We start from the raw sequence: 15,868 nt of genomic DNA, 5'->3' as shown, positions 1-15,868 counted from the left end.
TTAATTATTACAGAGCTGGTAACTAAATTGTGATGCAGTGGACAGAGATGATAAATGTATAAGGAGCAAGCAGGCAAGCTGAGTATGCTGCAGGAACAAACGTAATGGAAAGAACAAGCATATAGACACTAAGATTACAGCATCTACAGCAAACCAAATGGAACTACAGAAATCCATCAAGCAGAAATAATTGCATATGTGTTTCCTCGCCACAGCAAACACATGCTTCGCAGCAGGGGTAACCACAGCATCACTTAATTATCACTGCAATTAAATCCTTCAAAGCACATTAATGGTCTGCTCTCAATGGTTAAATTTAAGCTACTCTATTATTTTTGACTCATGGAACTTGCTTCAGAGACACATTTGGCCCAGAATGTCAGCACTGACATCCTACATGCTTTGAATCAGACATAGTATTAAGCACAGGCATATGTTTTAAGGTGAACACTTGAAAAGCCTTCTTAAAATACCAACCTAAGTTAAGCTAACTCACCAAAATTGAATTTTTCTGATCCACAATCCAAGCAGGCAAAGCTATACCAAAGCTTGTAGCTGTAGGATGGAAGAAAAGAAATTCACTCTATAATACTGAGGAATGATTTTTGAATCATGTTAAGCCTACTAAAAATAAATCACTCATGTTTATCATAAAGCAAAATTCTAACAAATTTCACAAAACAAAAAAGAACAAATTAGTAATATATTCAAGTATGTGATGAAATTGTGAGTGCAACATCTGAAATTCCAATGATTTTATCTTAGCATTTCACAATGAAACAGACATGCAAGATTTATTAACATAATCAAAACGGAGAAAAAGATTTTGCAGGTAGAAAGGCTTATAAAGCTCAGCTTTACAGGGCTGTCCACAGCTTAAACACAGATCAGTAAACATATAAATTGAAAAAAGACCAAAAAAAAAACAACAACAAAACCCCACAGCTTTAATGACTTCCAAGGCCTACATTAAACCCCCCATCTATTGTTTAAAAATAGGTTTTTTTAAAATCATTTCCTCACTACTAGCAGTGAGCAATGAGTTACACCACCTTGAATTAAGACAGACTAGGATCTTCTAAGTACTTAGAAATTACTGATACTGTTTCCAATAGGTTCTGACAGCCATTAATTCAGATAACCAGTTATTATGTACAAGTCTAACATAACTTTTAAGTAGTCCTTAGGATGGAAACTACTATTTATTAAAAAATCAAACTCAACATCTGCCCAGCACATATCTCTAGCTTAAGAGTTCAGTGTAATAACACTGAGTGAATTCACTGCTGTATGTTACGGGAAATGCCCTGGTTGGTAAATAGAATCTGATGGTACTTTCCTAACTGTAATGGTTATTCCTTTTTGGAAGATATCTACTGAAAATATAATGTGTCTTTTACTGGTGTTAATGTGAGACACTAAACTTAATACTTTTGATTGTTAAGATTGTAGCTCCAAATTGTTCTAGGAATACTGCATTTCAATACAAAAGCTCTTCTTCTGGTTGGAGAACCTCCTTGCCTCCTACCATGCTCACCAACATGAAGCACTGAGGGAATCAATTTACATCTGACATTCCTAAAGCATATATTTTTATTCTCCAGGTTTATTTATCTGCTTCTAAATACTCTGCGAATTATTCTGTACATTCAGTATTTTACTTAAAGGAGCAAATCGTATTGAAGATGTGATAAACTTGTTGGCCTGTCTCTAACCTTCTTTCCAATTCATTTGGACAGGGAATAGAATAGTTTGTCCTTCTCTTGTGCTAGGCACAGGGGATGGGATGTACCTCAACTAACTTTAGGCATGTAAGACAGGCTTCACCTCATTCCAGAATATACCTGTATAAGGATCTGTCTCCCTTCTGTGACTAGACAGAATTAAAAAGCAGAGTATGTAACCCAGCTTCGTTTCTTTACATTAGAGTGCAAATGAAGAGATTAATTTAATTAAATGAGAAAGAAAGCTCCTCACATTGCAGTGTGGAACCAGGTTACATAAGATAGGAAAAGGAGAATTTCAGACTTCTTCCAACCCTTCAGATCAAGCAATAATGCAAGATCTAGTAGCAGAGAGCTTTCATTCCACTGCAGTTTGAGTTAAGGTTTCAGTAGAACAGAAGGCCTAGAAGTTAACAGTGTGAACTCCTGTCCTATGAAAGAATCACTTCTCTTTGCCATTCAAGAATCACGAGTTCCTTAAGTTCGTGAAAGCTCCCTCTGAGCAAACCAAGGATCTTCTCACCTTCAAAATCTCATCTGCTTGTGGACAAGTCTTATTTTAAAGTCACAGCTTCAGGTCCCTTCAAGTACTCTGACATACGGACTAACTCATATTCCTGTGCTTTGGCAAAAATAGATTAATAGCTTCTGGATACATAAAAATCAATAAAGTTCTTAAGAAAGCTTTACTATAATATTAATAGTGCCATTTTGCTGATGGTGACAGCATTTCTGAAGCAAGATCTTACTTGCATTTTGCAGCAAGAGGGACAGTCCTCCCAATTGCTTTGCAAGTAAACAAACAGAAGTTAAAAATTAAAATAAATGGCCTATGTAGTACAATACAGCTTTTATACTCACCTACCACCTAAGGCCACTAGAAACACCTTTTGTCAGTGTATGATTCAGTTGTATTTCTTGAAGGGAAAGACTGTATATTTGAAACACGTTCAGGGGCTGTTTTGTTTTTTTCCTTCTAAAGCTAATTTCCCATGTTGATGGACATAATATGAGAGAAGATTTTCCAACACCTCTTTCCGTCATGCTTTATCCTATAAACTCATTTACTATTTTCAAGCTGGCCATAACTCATTCTATGCAGATATGCAGTATGACTTACTCTCTCAAACTGCATAGCACCAACAGCCAGACCTCCAATCTAGGAGATCTGTCTAATTAAATTGAAGGTTTCCTTTTTACTTGCAATAAGTATTAGAAGCAGCTAGAAATAAGTAATACTCTTCTACTAGTACACAACTGTTACAAGGATATTACACAGGTGACTTACAGAATTGTAAATAGAAGAAGAAAATTTGGCTTTTCATCTTATACTGATTTAGTTTGGTTCACCTAATCCATAGTTTTAATAGACCATCACTGGGATAATTCCCATGAAATTACCTACCCAGGAACAGTATGTCATCATAGAGATAATCATCATCCTAAAGATGACAGTGGCATAGAGGCACACTCAAAAAGTACAACTTCCAGCGAACGGGAGGCAGATGTATGTACAGTATTTATCTCAGTACACACACATCCTCACATATATCCCTTTGAATCATGTCTATTGTCTTACGACTAGCAATTTATTTTTACATACATTTACATACATAGTATGTGATTATAAATACAAAAAAAAAAGTTTAAAATGACAAGGATTAACGGACTGCTTTCTGCTTATAACTCCGTTTAACACTGGCAATTCACTACAACTACTTAATGGAAGTGGCTTATCAATAATGAAAAGAAAAAAAAAAAAAACCATGTTCCTTTTTTCTAGCAAAAAGTTAAAGAAACTTGAAAGTAAACTCTATCCTGACTTCACACTTCTCCCACCACCACACTGGTACCAGTTTTGCATGCAAAGTATTGATCAGCTGTATCTTCAAATCTAAGGAAAAAAATATTTCATATATTCTAAGATTGAAGTGTTCCTCAAATGAACAGGGATTAGACATCTTAATAAATTCAAAACTTAATGAACAGAAACGACAGCACTTTTGTCAACCATAGTTGTTACCTTGTGGTCCATCTGGATTCCCAAATTCTTCCCAATTTTTTCGTGATTCTTCATCAGTCAAGCTAGTTTCAAGAACAAATACTATGTTAATACAGAAGTTAAGAAATTTCTTTAAGTGATTAGCATACAGAAACTTTAAAATGAGGCATTTTACTTTCTTTCAGAGATGCTTTGACAAACTAGAACACTTCTATTGATTATATAAAATCTGAAAAACAATGTTGCTGTATTCCCTTATGATACACAGGCAATTTTTTTCCCTTAGCACTCTAACAGTAAAAGAAATCAGACATAAAAGGGTGCAGCCTCTCACAGTAAAAGAGAATTATCACATCTCACTTTTGTGAGACTGACTGCTCACTCTCAAGGAAAAACACCTTTCAGTGCCAAGCTATAGTACAAGCTTCAAAAGACAACAAAGGTTGAAGAAGCCTTTGGAGGTAAGAAGGTAAATACTCAAGATGAGTTGATAACATAGAAGTTGTTTGTAGGGGCTTTTATTCTCTTACTCTAGACTTTTAGCCCCTGATAGCACATTTGTTTGGTTATCTGTTGCTGTATCTTTCCCTTCTGGAAGTACCTTGTTTCATATCAGTGAAGGCAGATCTCACAGTTGCTATGCCTATTCTATATTGACATTTTTTAGCCAAACAGATTATCTCACAAAGAATTCCTGTTACTACAAGTTTCTGCTTTAGGAAAAACAACTGCACATTTGCTATACCGAAGACTTTGCCAGAAAAGAAATCCAGTGAGTCAGAAATCTCCTACTCATCTTTAAGTTTCATCCTTATTAACAAGCATAACTATAACATGTATTCTTTCCAGACAACAGCGCCAAGGAATTCTGGTGTCATTTTTCTTTAAGATATGCCTCTGCCACCACTGTTGCATATGCATAAAACTGTATTCACCAATCATTTATTGCTAGTTTGCATAATATAAAGGTGAGATTTTTCAGGAGTTCAGGAAGCAATATGATTGTCTTCTATTGAAGAGATTCCATTGTGATGCAGTTATTTAAAAGCAGAAAGAATAAATTCAAAACTACTCAAAGTGAGCGTGGTATTGGCTTTCTGTCTCAGTAAGATCAACCAGATAAACAACTGACTTAAAACTAACTTGCTAGGTCCTTGGATGACAGTTACATTAAGATTCGGTGTAAAAATGGCATTATAAGAATCAAACCAAGATTTTCATTTTGGATAACCTGATTTTTCTAAAGGGCTTTGTTTACACTGAATTCTAATATTACATATCTACACCTGGATTTTAAAAAAGGAAAAAGAAATGCACAAACAGAAGTTTGACCAAGAAAATACTATGGAGAAAAAGAAGTTTCAAGGAGTCAGGTTTCAAGAACTGTACAGATAATATGAAACAGAAGAAAACAGGTCTGCAAGCCAGGTACAAAGGAAAAGGGATGTTACAGAGCTCAGAGAAAACAATCAGAACCAGAATGAAGTAGCACTGCTAGATGGGAACAGGATTAGAATACTGCTTCTTATTGTGGCTTTATTATCAGATGAAATGAACAGTACATTTATTGTCTAAGCGATGATTTAGAGTGGCCACAACAGAATTTGTTGCTTAAACATTGCAACATTTTTTTTTGTTCTATGTCATTTTTAAGATTTAGCCTGTGTTACAGTGGAAGCTGACATGAAAATACAAGGAATTAATACATTATTGTTACAGTTGCTAAACAAACAAATTACTCTTTCTAGCTTGTACACATGACAGGCATGCACGGAATCTGGTCACATTTTGACTTATTTTGTTCTGATCATCAATATGTCCAAAAACATATTCTCTGGCTGCTTAGGTCACTCTTGTTACAACCTTACAGGTGTAATCCTTCTAGTGTTTTTGCAGGCAGAAAACAAACTTACGCTGCATATGCCTTAGCAATCCTCATGAACATAACTTCATCTCCTCCTTTATCTGGATGGTATTTTAGTGACAATGCACGGTACTGCTTCTTGATTTCTGATATACTTGCTCCCTTAAAAAAGAAAATTTTATGTTACTAATAAATATTGCAAATCAAATTCATTATATCTATATTCTAAAGCATATCATGCAGTATTCTTCCCAATCACTCATGTTTAAAGAATTATGTTTTAATACGATATGATCATGAAACTACATGTGAATCTCATAAAAACACTATTACAGTATTTTGCTAATAACATTTCTATAACCAATTTATTTTTAAACCAAGTTAGAAGCCACAGGCTAACAAAACGATATTCAGATAATTGGATATTCGTTTGCTTTTTTTCTGTGTGACTTGCTCATCCATTTATATAAAAAAGCAAGGCTTTTATATCAGTTTAACAATTCTCATCTTTTCCTGAATGTACTGAAGAACACAAAGAATTCTTAATTTGCTTAAATTCTATTTAAGCAAAGAATTCATAAATCAAGTATGAAGGCCCATTTGCAGCTTGCAAGTCTTGTCTATCACAAGAATGGTATATAGCCCTGCTACTTAAGAATGCCTTGTACTAGAAATATCCTATCCACAAATTATTTCAAACTTCTTGAATAAAGGGAATACATTACTTATACTTGAGGTAAAGATCAATCTTTATTCTATCACAGCACACAGCTGGATGCCACCAGCACAATCCCACATACACTAACTTTCAGGTTGGATGGGGAAATTCATTAGTCAAGTAAACTCACACAATTTTAAAGCAAGTGCAGATAAAGTTTTTTCCACTAAGTTCGTTAAAGTTTCACAGAACCATCCCCTAGAGCTCTTCAACAGGATGGTCTATCAGGTTGAAGCATATAATAAGCATACAAGACATCACTTTAAAGTGATTATACTGTTTCAACAAATTTAAGCCAGAAATTAACCTACCCTAAGGCTTCATTTGCTACGTTGCTTCATGTCTTTTTATACAGTGTACCAATCATTTTCCACTGCTATTTTAACAGCATGCCTGCCTCATTTGAGGCACGGGATGAATTTAATTTGCAATAAATCAGACTGAGTAAAAACAGTCATTTCAAGACTATACAAAAAGTGTCAGATGAGTAGCACAAGCTGTAAAGTGCAAAAATACAAACAGTGGATGTGAATGCAAAGAAGAAAATGATTGCACACCAATTTCCAAGTGCTAGCATCTTCAACCCTTTCATCAACTTTTAGGAAACAAAGCTCATTTTCTTGTTGCTGTTGTTGGCTTATGTTTTGTTTCTTTTCATTTTTTTTTAACCACACCAGCATTTCCATTATGTAACCACAACTTCAACAACCATCATACATCAGTAGGGCTGATGACTAACGGTTCTACTTGGATAGAAGAAGGTAGCTGTGAGCTTTCACACAGGCTGAATTAGGAAGTTTTTCCAAAGGGATGTAACAGACATCCTCTGAAAGCATAAAACATCTCTAGTTTTAATTCAACTTTCCTTATGCTCTACCTATGCACAGAGAGCATTCCAATATTGGCTTCTTCATCTGAATACAATGCAATCGTCTTGATTATGCTCATAAATTTTCTTTAACAAACATCAAGTTAGATTTCAGTGCATACACAACCTTTTCCCCCTCAGCGTTGTACAAATTTGCTAAAGAACACAAAAGAAAACCCACTAATGACCTACTCCCTGGTCAGATTTGTTTAACCAAAGTTAACCCAGAAATTTAAACTGCACAGCTCCAACAGATACTGTTCAGTAGTAAAAAATGTATCTTGCGCTTGTGTGTCAGCAGAAAAGCTGAGTCAGCAGTCAGTCAATTCACAGAGGAACTGAGCAGAAATTGAATTTAATTTGCCTTCACACTTGACAGATGAGTCTTGTTCTACCACAGTTGCTAGAAACAGGCTGAAGCTTACATATCTGCTGTAATGACTTCCATAGTACAGAAAAGCGGTACCAGTGATGTCTACCCCTATGTTGACAATCTATGTCATTTATGGCAAGAGATGGATTTATGAATGTTCATATTCTTATTATGATTTTCCCACACTAACAATACACATCAAGTTTAATCAGATGGATATACATTCAAAGTTCTTCCTTATTCTTGTGTTAAGCTGTATTCAGAATGCATTTCCATAACTGGACAATATAACATGTTAAATTTCAGAACTGAACAGATGACTTCCTTAATACTCAAAGGAGTAGGAAATAATTACCATAAGTAGAGAATTTGCTCGAGGTACTGCAGTTAAGAGGAAAAAGAGTTTAACAAGACTTGCAGTCTAACAGATGCCCAGAGGTCTCGATTTAGACTAGATATTAGCAAGAAATTCTTTATTGTGACAGTGGCAAAACACTGGAACAGGCTGTCCAGAGAGATTGTGGATTCCACTTCCCTGGAAGCATTCAAGGCCAGGCTGGATGGGGCTGTAAGCAACCTGGTCTAAAGGGAGGCATCCCTGCCTATAGCAGGGGGGTTGGAAATGGATGATCTTCAAGGTCCATTCCAACTCAAACCATTCTATGATTCTATGAACAACAGCAACATTCAGATGTCACAGAAGAACAAACTCATGAGATATGTTCACCAAAGTTGCTTTATTCAAAAAACCTAATCTTAAATTCAGCATCTAGACACAAAACACTAGACAAAGCATAGAATTACAGTAGTATGCACTACTGAAAAATGCTGTTACTTACAGGATCCAAATGTAGAACCTCATAAGGGTTATATTCTTGATACTCTCGGTCCGTTTTGGAAACCTTGTATGCAAGAAACAAAAATAATGCCCATCCAGCAAGGAGGATTATTTTCCTGTTTGGAAGAAAGAATTTTTAACAGGTACAAATCCATTAGGTCTAGTGTAACTCTTGAAATAACATGTAAAGCCATCTGTTATCAGTCTACAAGGCACAATATTAAAATAGCAAGTAATATTACAGAAATTTTAAAGCACGTACGAGTATTTCAGTGATAACAGCACCTTTGGCACAGATGAGACACTTGATTTAAAAAGCAAAACAAAAAAAAACCAGGCAAGCCACTGTCAACAAAGCATCTTTCCATTCTTTAGCTGTCTGTTTTCAGCAGGTATACAACAGCATTTTGTACTTCCAAAGGATGATTTTAATCTCATTCTAGACACAGATAAATGTTATTTAAAAAAAAAAAAAAAAAAAAAAAAAAGGTGAAAAAGATACATAACAGAAGATAAAATATTGAGAGTAAGAGTAAAAAACTAAGAACTGAAGGATACAAAGACTTTAGCTTTGTATATACCTGTTTTTTTTTTTTGCCACTGTATATTCAAATACATATGTTTACACATCAAATATTTAAATTAAAATATGTTGCTAGCAGCATTAGTTTCTGTGAGGGAGGAACTTCATTTTAAGAAACAATAAATGCACTGTCTACATATTTATTAGCGCTGAGGCTTATAGTTTCATTTAACAGGTATTTTATAAAGGACAAAGTATTCAACGTTATTTCAAGCACTACTAGATAATGATTAAGTGTTATTCAAACACAGGAAAATGCAAACATCCACAATGCAATTAATTCCAGATGTATTTTTGCAATAGTAAGATACAGGAATTGCTTTAGTGGAAAGTCATGCAAATGAAACATACTTACTTTACTGTAGGAATTATGTTTTGTTGTGGCTTTAAAAGTCGCAAGCGATACCACAAGCACCTTCCATATACATTTCTTATATTCTTTAATCGAATTTGCTCTATGGAAAATAATGAAAAGGATTCTGATTAATCAATCTGACAAAAAGGAGAACCGCAAGCACAGAAACATTAGAGGGATCCACAAAGATCACCGTGTTCAAATTTTGGCTCCACAAAGATCAACCTAAGTGTTAGGTCACCCATCTACAAGCATTGTTCAAACGTTCAACACTGACAGGTTTGGGACCATGCGCATTTCCCACATGCTCACTTCATCCTTCAGAAGGCAGTGGAAGGTCATTTTAAAGACTAACAGAAAACCCAGCAACAGTGGAAGAAATAATGCTTTTGAGCCAGATAAATGATTCTCCACCTTCAGTAACCACAACAAGTTACTCCTGATTATGCCCATGACCTCAAAGGAATCCATAATATTTTTCAGTTGCCATGAAGCAACCATCACTTGTGAATCCAGCCTTTGTTTGCCTATTGTGCACCTGCAATTTCTTCTTCCATTTTATAGTCAACTCCAATGAGTCTCCCATTTCAGTATACCATCTACTGTGTACCAAAAAAAGGACTAGAACTGTTTTTATGCAACCAAAGAAAAAGGCTAGATGAACAGCTAATTCTTCAGTTCAAATTATGATGCATTTCCCATTCTCTTTGCAATGCTTGCCTTTTATAAGCTGCTTTCATTTAGGCTTTTCCTACTGGGACAGGGGAGGAAAGAGAATACTTATTTGCAAACCATGTAGCTCAGTACAAACACATGCATTAAAATCAAGCCAGCCCACAAGATTTCCCCATCCTGTCCTGAAAGGAGGTTGAAGCTTCGGAAGAAATTGTACTCAGATTGTCATAATCACCATGACAAAACATGGAAGCTATTTCCATTAACACAATTTAATTGTATTTCAGCATTCATCAAGACCAGGTTATATTTGGTCAAAGAATTCTTTCACAGGAAAAAATAATAATAAAATAAATTGGTGAAAAGCAATTTCTGTAAGCACTGAAATTATATATTTTGAAGTTACTTTATCTTTAGTAGTTTAAGTAGTTTACCCATCTAGAGGCCATGCAGTCTGACCTACAATGCTTCTTAAGTACGTACAGGCAGAAGACACTGTACCTGACCAGCAAAAGAATAAGACCACTTAAAGGAGAAAGAATTAAGAGAGAAATCTTCCTCCTCAAGTCTCAACATCTTAGTGATGAATATAAAGTAATTAAATTAACTATTTTGAGTTTGTGAATTATGTAAATGCTCACTGTGAAACTCTGAACCACAATGTGATGCTTTTACTGAAGACACCTACATCGCCTTCCTAAAAGAAGACAAGTGATCATTTTGCAAATCTTTCATTCCAAATATTGTCTATAATCCTGTTTGTGCAGTGCTGAAGCAGATGAAGCCAACTGTTCAATACAATCCTACTGACTGAGATCCGCTAAGTGACCCAATTCACAGCACATTCCTGCAGGCATTTCTGCAGCACAACTGAGAGATGCTGCTGCTTGGTAACTGTCTTAGCTGACCATGTTGCTTGGAGAAATACGTAGAACTAATGTGAAAATGGATTGTAATTGCACTTGGAGAAATAGAAAGTGATGAAGAGAACTTGGAGAGGGCCTAGAGGTAACAAAGCTCACTTTACTTAATCCTTTAAAATTAAGCCTAACAGGATGTGACTTCTTCTAACGTTTTTGCTAGGGTGCTTTCAACAAGATGCTCTGCCTTGCCTTGAAAAATCTATACTGTACAGTGACACAGTGCCCCAGATCTCATATCTGCCCGCTGTCCAGCCCTGACAAGTGCCAGACAATCCTCTCCTCTTTTCTTTGCCTCCACTCTCCCTGCAAGAACAGCCAATACCATTCATCTTACTGAGCCAAAAAGCTTCCAAAATGCCCACAGGGAAAGACAGAAGCACAGAATCACAGGTTGGAAAAGACCTAGAAGATCATCTAGTCCAACCATTACCAATACTTCCCAGCTAAATCATATTCCTCAACACAACATCCAAACGTTTCTTGAACACTCCCATGGTCGGTGACTCCACCACCTCCCTGGGCAGTGCATTCCAATGCCTGACTACCCTTTCTGAGAAGTAATACTTCCTAATGTCCAGCCTGAATCTCCCCTGGCACAGCTTAAAACCATTCCCTCTAGTTCTATCACTGACTACACAAGAGGCCAACCCCCAGCTCACTACAATCTCCCTTCAGGAAGTTACAGAGAGCAATAAGGTCTCCCCTGAGCCTCCTCTTCTCCAGGCTGAACAATCCCAGCTCTCTCAGCCGCTCCTCATAAGGCCTGTGCTCCAGACCCCTCGCCAGCTTCGTAGCACCACAGAAGGGAAAAAAAATGAAACTAAATACATACATAGTAATTAAGTAAGGTAAATTAGAGTTGGCCCTAGGTCAAATAAAAACTGACCACAGGATAAATAAGGCTAGAAACTAAAGGTGTTTTGTAGTAACCAGAGAACTGAGGTTTTGGAATGCCCTTCTAGTAACAGGAACAATATTTTGTAAACAGTTTGAAAACAGCATCAAGAAAAACGAGGCAATTGGAAGAGAAAAATTAAGCCCTTCGAAGGATAAACATGGTGCCTAAGGCAGTTAGAGTGTCTCTGGCAATGATGTCTTGGAAAAGCAATGCTGCACAGGGGGACTCCTTCAGATTAATACAAAATTAAGACATGATGCTAAGAAGCCACTGCATTTTACACAAGCATATGAACAACTCTGGATCAAATCTAATTACAATTGATTAAACCCTATCAGAGCAAAAATACATCCCTAACTTCTTTCCAATCTTAGGATTGCAACGGTCTCATTTGATTAACAACACACAAGGCTACAGGGCATTAAAGAGATGAATGATCGTTTATAGTTATCTGTCTGGAACATAAAGAGAGAAGGAAATCTTTCCCAAGCTGAAGCAAGTCTAGACCATGCAAATTATTTCCTGCTATCCCTAGGCACTCCTGATAAAATTAATCAGAAACACACATTAACTTCTGGAATTCAAAAGCAGGCAAATGCTTGAGATAAGAAAAGAAGAGGAAAGACAGCAAGTGCCCCAGTTTAGGCAAAGCTACTGGCAAAACATCATCACGAGTAGCAAATACATTACATTACTGTTGTAACTAGGAAAAGTAGAATTCCTATTTATTCAGAGACATCCTGTGTGATTGCACCAAAGAAAATACTTATCCAGATAGGAAAAAATAGGTTGCAGAAGAAAAAAGTCTAGCCAGAGTCTGAATACCAGGTAAGCACTTTCTTAGCAAAAAACAGCAACTTATCCTAACAAGCAAGCTGCTGGGGATAAATCAGGTTTTTTGAGTTCGGTTGCTTTGCCTTCCTCTTCCAAGGATCTCTCTTTCACTCCAGTGGAATTGCCATTGCACAGAACTGGCGTGCTGCCGCAGCAATATCCTACAGACCCAAAGCATTCAGGATTAAGTATATTTTGCAGCAAAGCTTTACCCTGAGCAGCATGCAGTAGGAATTGTACTTTATTTTGTTTTCAGCTGTGGAATCCTTACTGTCAGAGAAAAAAAAATAAAATAAAATAAAATAAAAAAATCAGAGCCAGTCAAAAAGGTCTGTTTCCTCTTGATCCAGAATGTGGCTCTCCACCAAAGCATAAGAGCACTTCACACACTGTGCTTTGACATGGGATTACACAGAGTTGCGGGGGGACTGCTTTTTCTCTGGTCAAAATAAACTCTCATTTGATGAGTAAAGTCATTAACAATAGAGAATCTCTCCTAAAACAGTAATAGAGAGCTTTCAAAAGCAAAGACATAATGCATCTGTGAGTTTCTGAATTAATCTCACTAACAATAATCTGTGTATCAAGGTATTGCTAAAGCACCTCTTTTAGACGAGGATAAAGAACGCCACTTCATTTCTGCAAGTGATCCAGTGAAGCATCCCACTGTTCCTCTATTTCCTCCCAAATAGTTTCAGATGCATTTAAAGCTCCTGAGATTTGTGTGCAATTTTTTGTCAGCACAACTTCTCCTTTCACTGGCTTTTCAGAAGTGCCCATTATAGTATCTTATTGTGTACGGACATCCAGCTAAACCTGCATCTTAATACACTCCTTAGGTTTTTAAGAAATTAAAGAATTCCTGGGACAAAAAGCAATCCAAGGGCCACCTATTTCATGTAGTCAGAAACAGTTAATCACATCTCCAGCAATACTAATTGGTATTTTAATCAACTAGCTCCACATGGTCTATAATTCTTATATTAGTGAAAACAGAATCAGACCCCAGCACAGTTTGGCTATTGGTAACTAAATGAAAAAGGAAAAAAAGCACAGTTTATTTGTACATCGATCTGGTTACTATACCTTGGAGGAAGATAATCGGAAAATATTTTTAGACTTTTCCTTCCTTAAGGATAGATGTCCATTTGGCTACATACCTTAATGAGATAATGGCAAGACATCATTGGTCAATGGACTCAAGTGCACTGTATCTTGAAACCAAACAGGCATGCAACACCTGAACAAGCTCAAAGCCATTATTTTAAAAGAGAGAAAAAGAGCCAAAAAAGACTGTTTGATCTTTGGTCTTTATTTCTTTCATTTGATGACAGAGCTTCTCTTTTGTACATTCCAGATAACAATCCAGACATCGGCAGAGTATTTTTTACTAAAGAATTAACCCTGTCCTGTTTTGTCAGAACTTAGGTATTCTTCTTGAATATCCAAGTCTTCAGAAGAAGTGATTTCAGAATAAGCAAAGTAGATCTGTCCAAGTTTTCTGGGTGGGTAACCAAGACTACATTGTTCTTGAGTATCACAGAAGCACCGCGTACATAAGGCTCAAACAGACCTTGAGGTCACTGCTCACAGCAGGGTCAAGAGAAGCAGGTTGCTCAGGATCTTGGCTGCAGGCCTTGTAATATTTTCAAGTACAGATATCCCCCTGGACAACCTGTTCCAGTGTTTGATCATCTCACACTGGAAAAACAAATAAAAACAAAAAAAAACACCAACCTCTCTCATGTCTGTCTCAGTTTCTACCTATTCCGCCATCACAGGCAGGGTGAGGAACACAGGGCAAAGAAACACAAAGAAGCCAATCACAGGCTGGATTTGCTGTTTCCATAGCTTATACACAGTCTGTGGCCTACAACTCAGCCAAGTCTGACTTAGTCATACATTTCTGATGCTCACACCCCCACACCCATACCTTGCTTTCCAGCACATACCTCCCATCCCACTGTATTATAAAATTGCAAAGTCTTTGACTTCCCACACAAATATCATCTTCAAAATCCAAGGTTTGTTGTTTTACCACAGTATGACCAGTGCCTCAGTGCTGATGACTGACAGTGCAGACATGCTCCTGCCAATAGAATACAGAGAACACCAGGTATGTGGACACTTGCTGGGCAGCTAAGGAACAGAAGCATTTCTGTTGACAAAAAGATTTGACATGAATGTTGGTATAAATTCATGAATCATGTTAAAAGCAGTCCTACAGTAAGGATGTACTACTACTGAGGGCAATGACAACATCACCCAGAAACTTAGTTATGCTAAGACATAAAAAGAAAGATTTAGGATTCAAATTGGCTTTGAGTAAACACCATAAAGTAATACAATTATATCAGGACTGAAAGAGGTTTGTTACATTATGAATAACCGGATAACCTAAACTATCCATCACTTTAGAAATGCTTTCTATCTTACTCCATTCTGACAACGGAAAAGAAATGGTCATCGCTGTTCTACTATTTGAAGTGCTTGATAAGTTTTATTTACTTGGTTTTGAAGATTCAGGAAGCTCTATATTATCTTTCAGAATGCTTGGCAAATTATGCCTTTTTAGACCTAATCTTTAAGATTCCAAGGGCTCCAACAAGTGACTCAAATGAAAACGTAAGACAGATTTCTCTCATTTTTTTTTCAGCCTCTTGAAGAATGAGACATAACACATTTATTGGAGATGTGTAAGTCTGGAAAAGAGGGGTGAGAAGGATGTACACGTGGAATTGTACAGAAAAGTTTTAATCATCAGAATCTTGTTTTAGCTGCAACTAACAGGTTTGCTTTAAGAAAAAAAGATACAAGTAACGTATGTAGCATAAGTGTCTCAATAAAAGTTACAAGGTTGCGACCCAAGTGCATAGAGCTCCTAAGAGGTAAATTGGTCCCACTAAGTCAGAGTAACAAGGCTCACCATAAACACTCCTCTTGAGAGCTTTTGAGTTTGCTGTTGAAGTGTTATCATGGTACATGTACATGTACATACAAGTGTACATGGTTCAGGAGAAGGTTACCATTTTGTTCAACAGCTAGTCACCAGCCCTTAAGCCATGCTACATACACAGACACATACGCAAAGGCTGAAGTCTTAAGAGTTTTTCCTACCTTCCCTGGCACCGAGGTCAGGCTAACAGGCCTGTAGTTTCCCAGATCCTCCTTCTTGTAGATGGGAGTTACATCGTCAAGCTTCCAGTCTTCCCA

The 15,868-nt window shown here is 36.7% G+C and overlaps 1 protein-coding gene across 1 annotated transcript in view; it reads right to left on the bottom strand.

Moving 5' to 3' along the window:
- Positions 1-15,663, bottom strand: part of SEC63 (SEC63 homolog, protein translocation regulator) — a 44,631-nt gene extending 28,968 nt beyond the window's left edge. The window contains exons 1-6 of the mRNA XM_015858596.1: positions 15,582-15,663; positions 9,326-9,425; positions 8,389-8,503; positions 5,640-5,752; positions 3,748-3,809; positions 497-555 (exon numbers count right to left, since the gene is read on the bottom strand). Of these exons, the coding sequence (XP_015714082.1) occupies positions 497-555; positions 3,748-3,809; positions 5,640-5,752; positions 8,389-8,503; positions 9,326-9,425; positions 15,582-15,663 (531 nt within the window). The remainder of the gene's footprint in view (positions 1-496; positions 556-3,747; positions 3,810-5,639; positions 5,753-8,388; positions 8,504-9,325; positions 9,426-15,581) is intronic.
- Between the last annotated feature and the right edge of the window lie 205 nt (positions 15,664-15,868).

The sequence above is a fragment of the Coturnix japonica genome, chromosome 3, assembly GCF_001577835.2.
Source record: "Coturnix japonica isolate 7356 chromosome 3, Coturnix japonica 2.1, whole genome shotgun sequence".
In the NCBI taxonomy this organism is placed as follows: Eukaryota; Metazoa; Chordata; class Aves; order Galliformes; family Phasianidae; genus Coturnix; species Coturnix japonica.
This window is presented reverse-complemented; position numbering and strand designations above follow the sequence as displayed.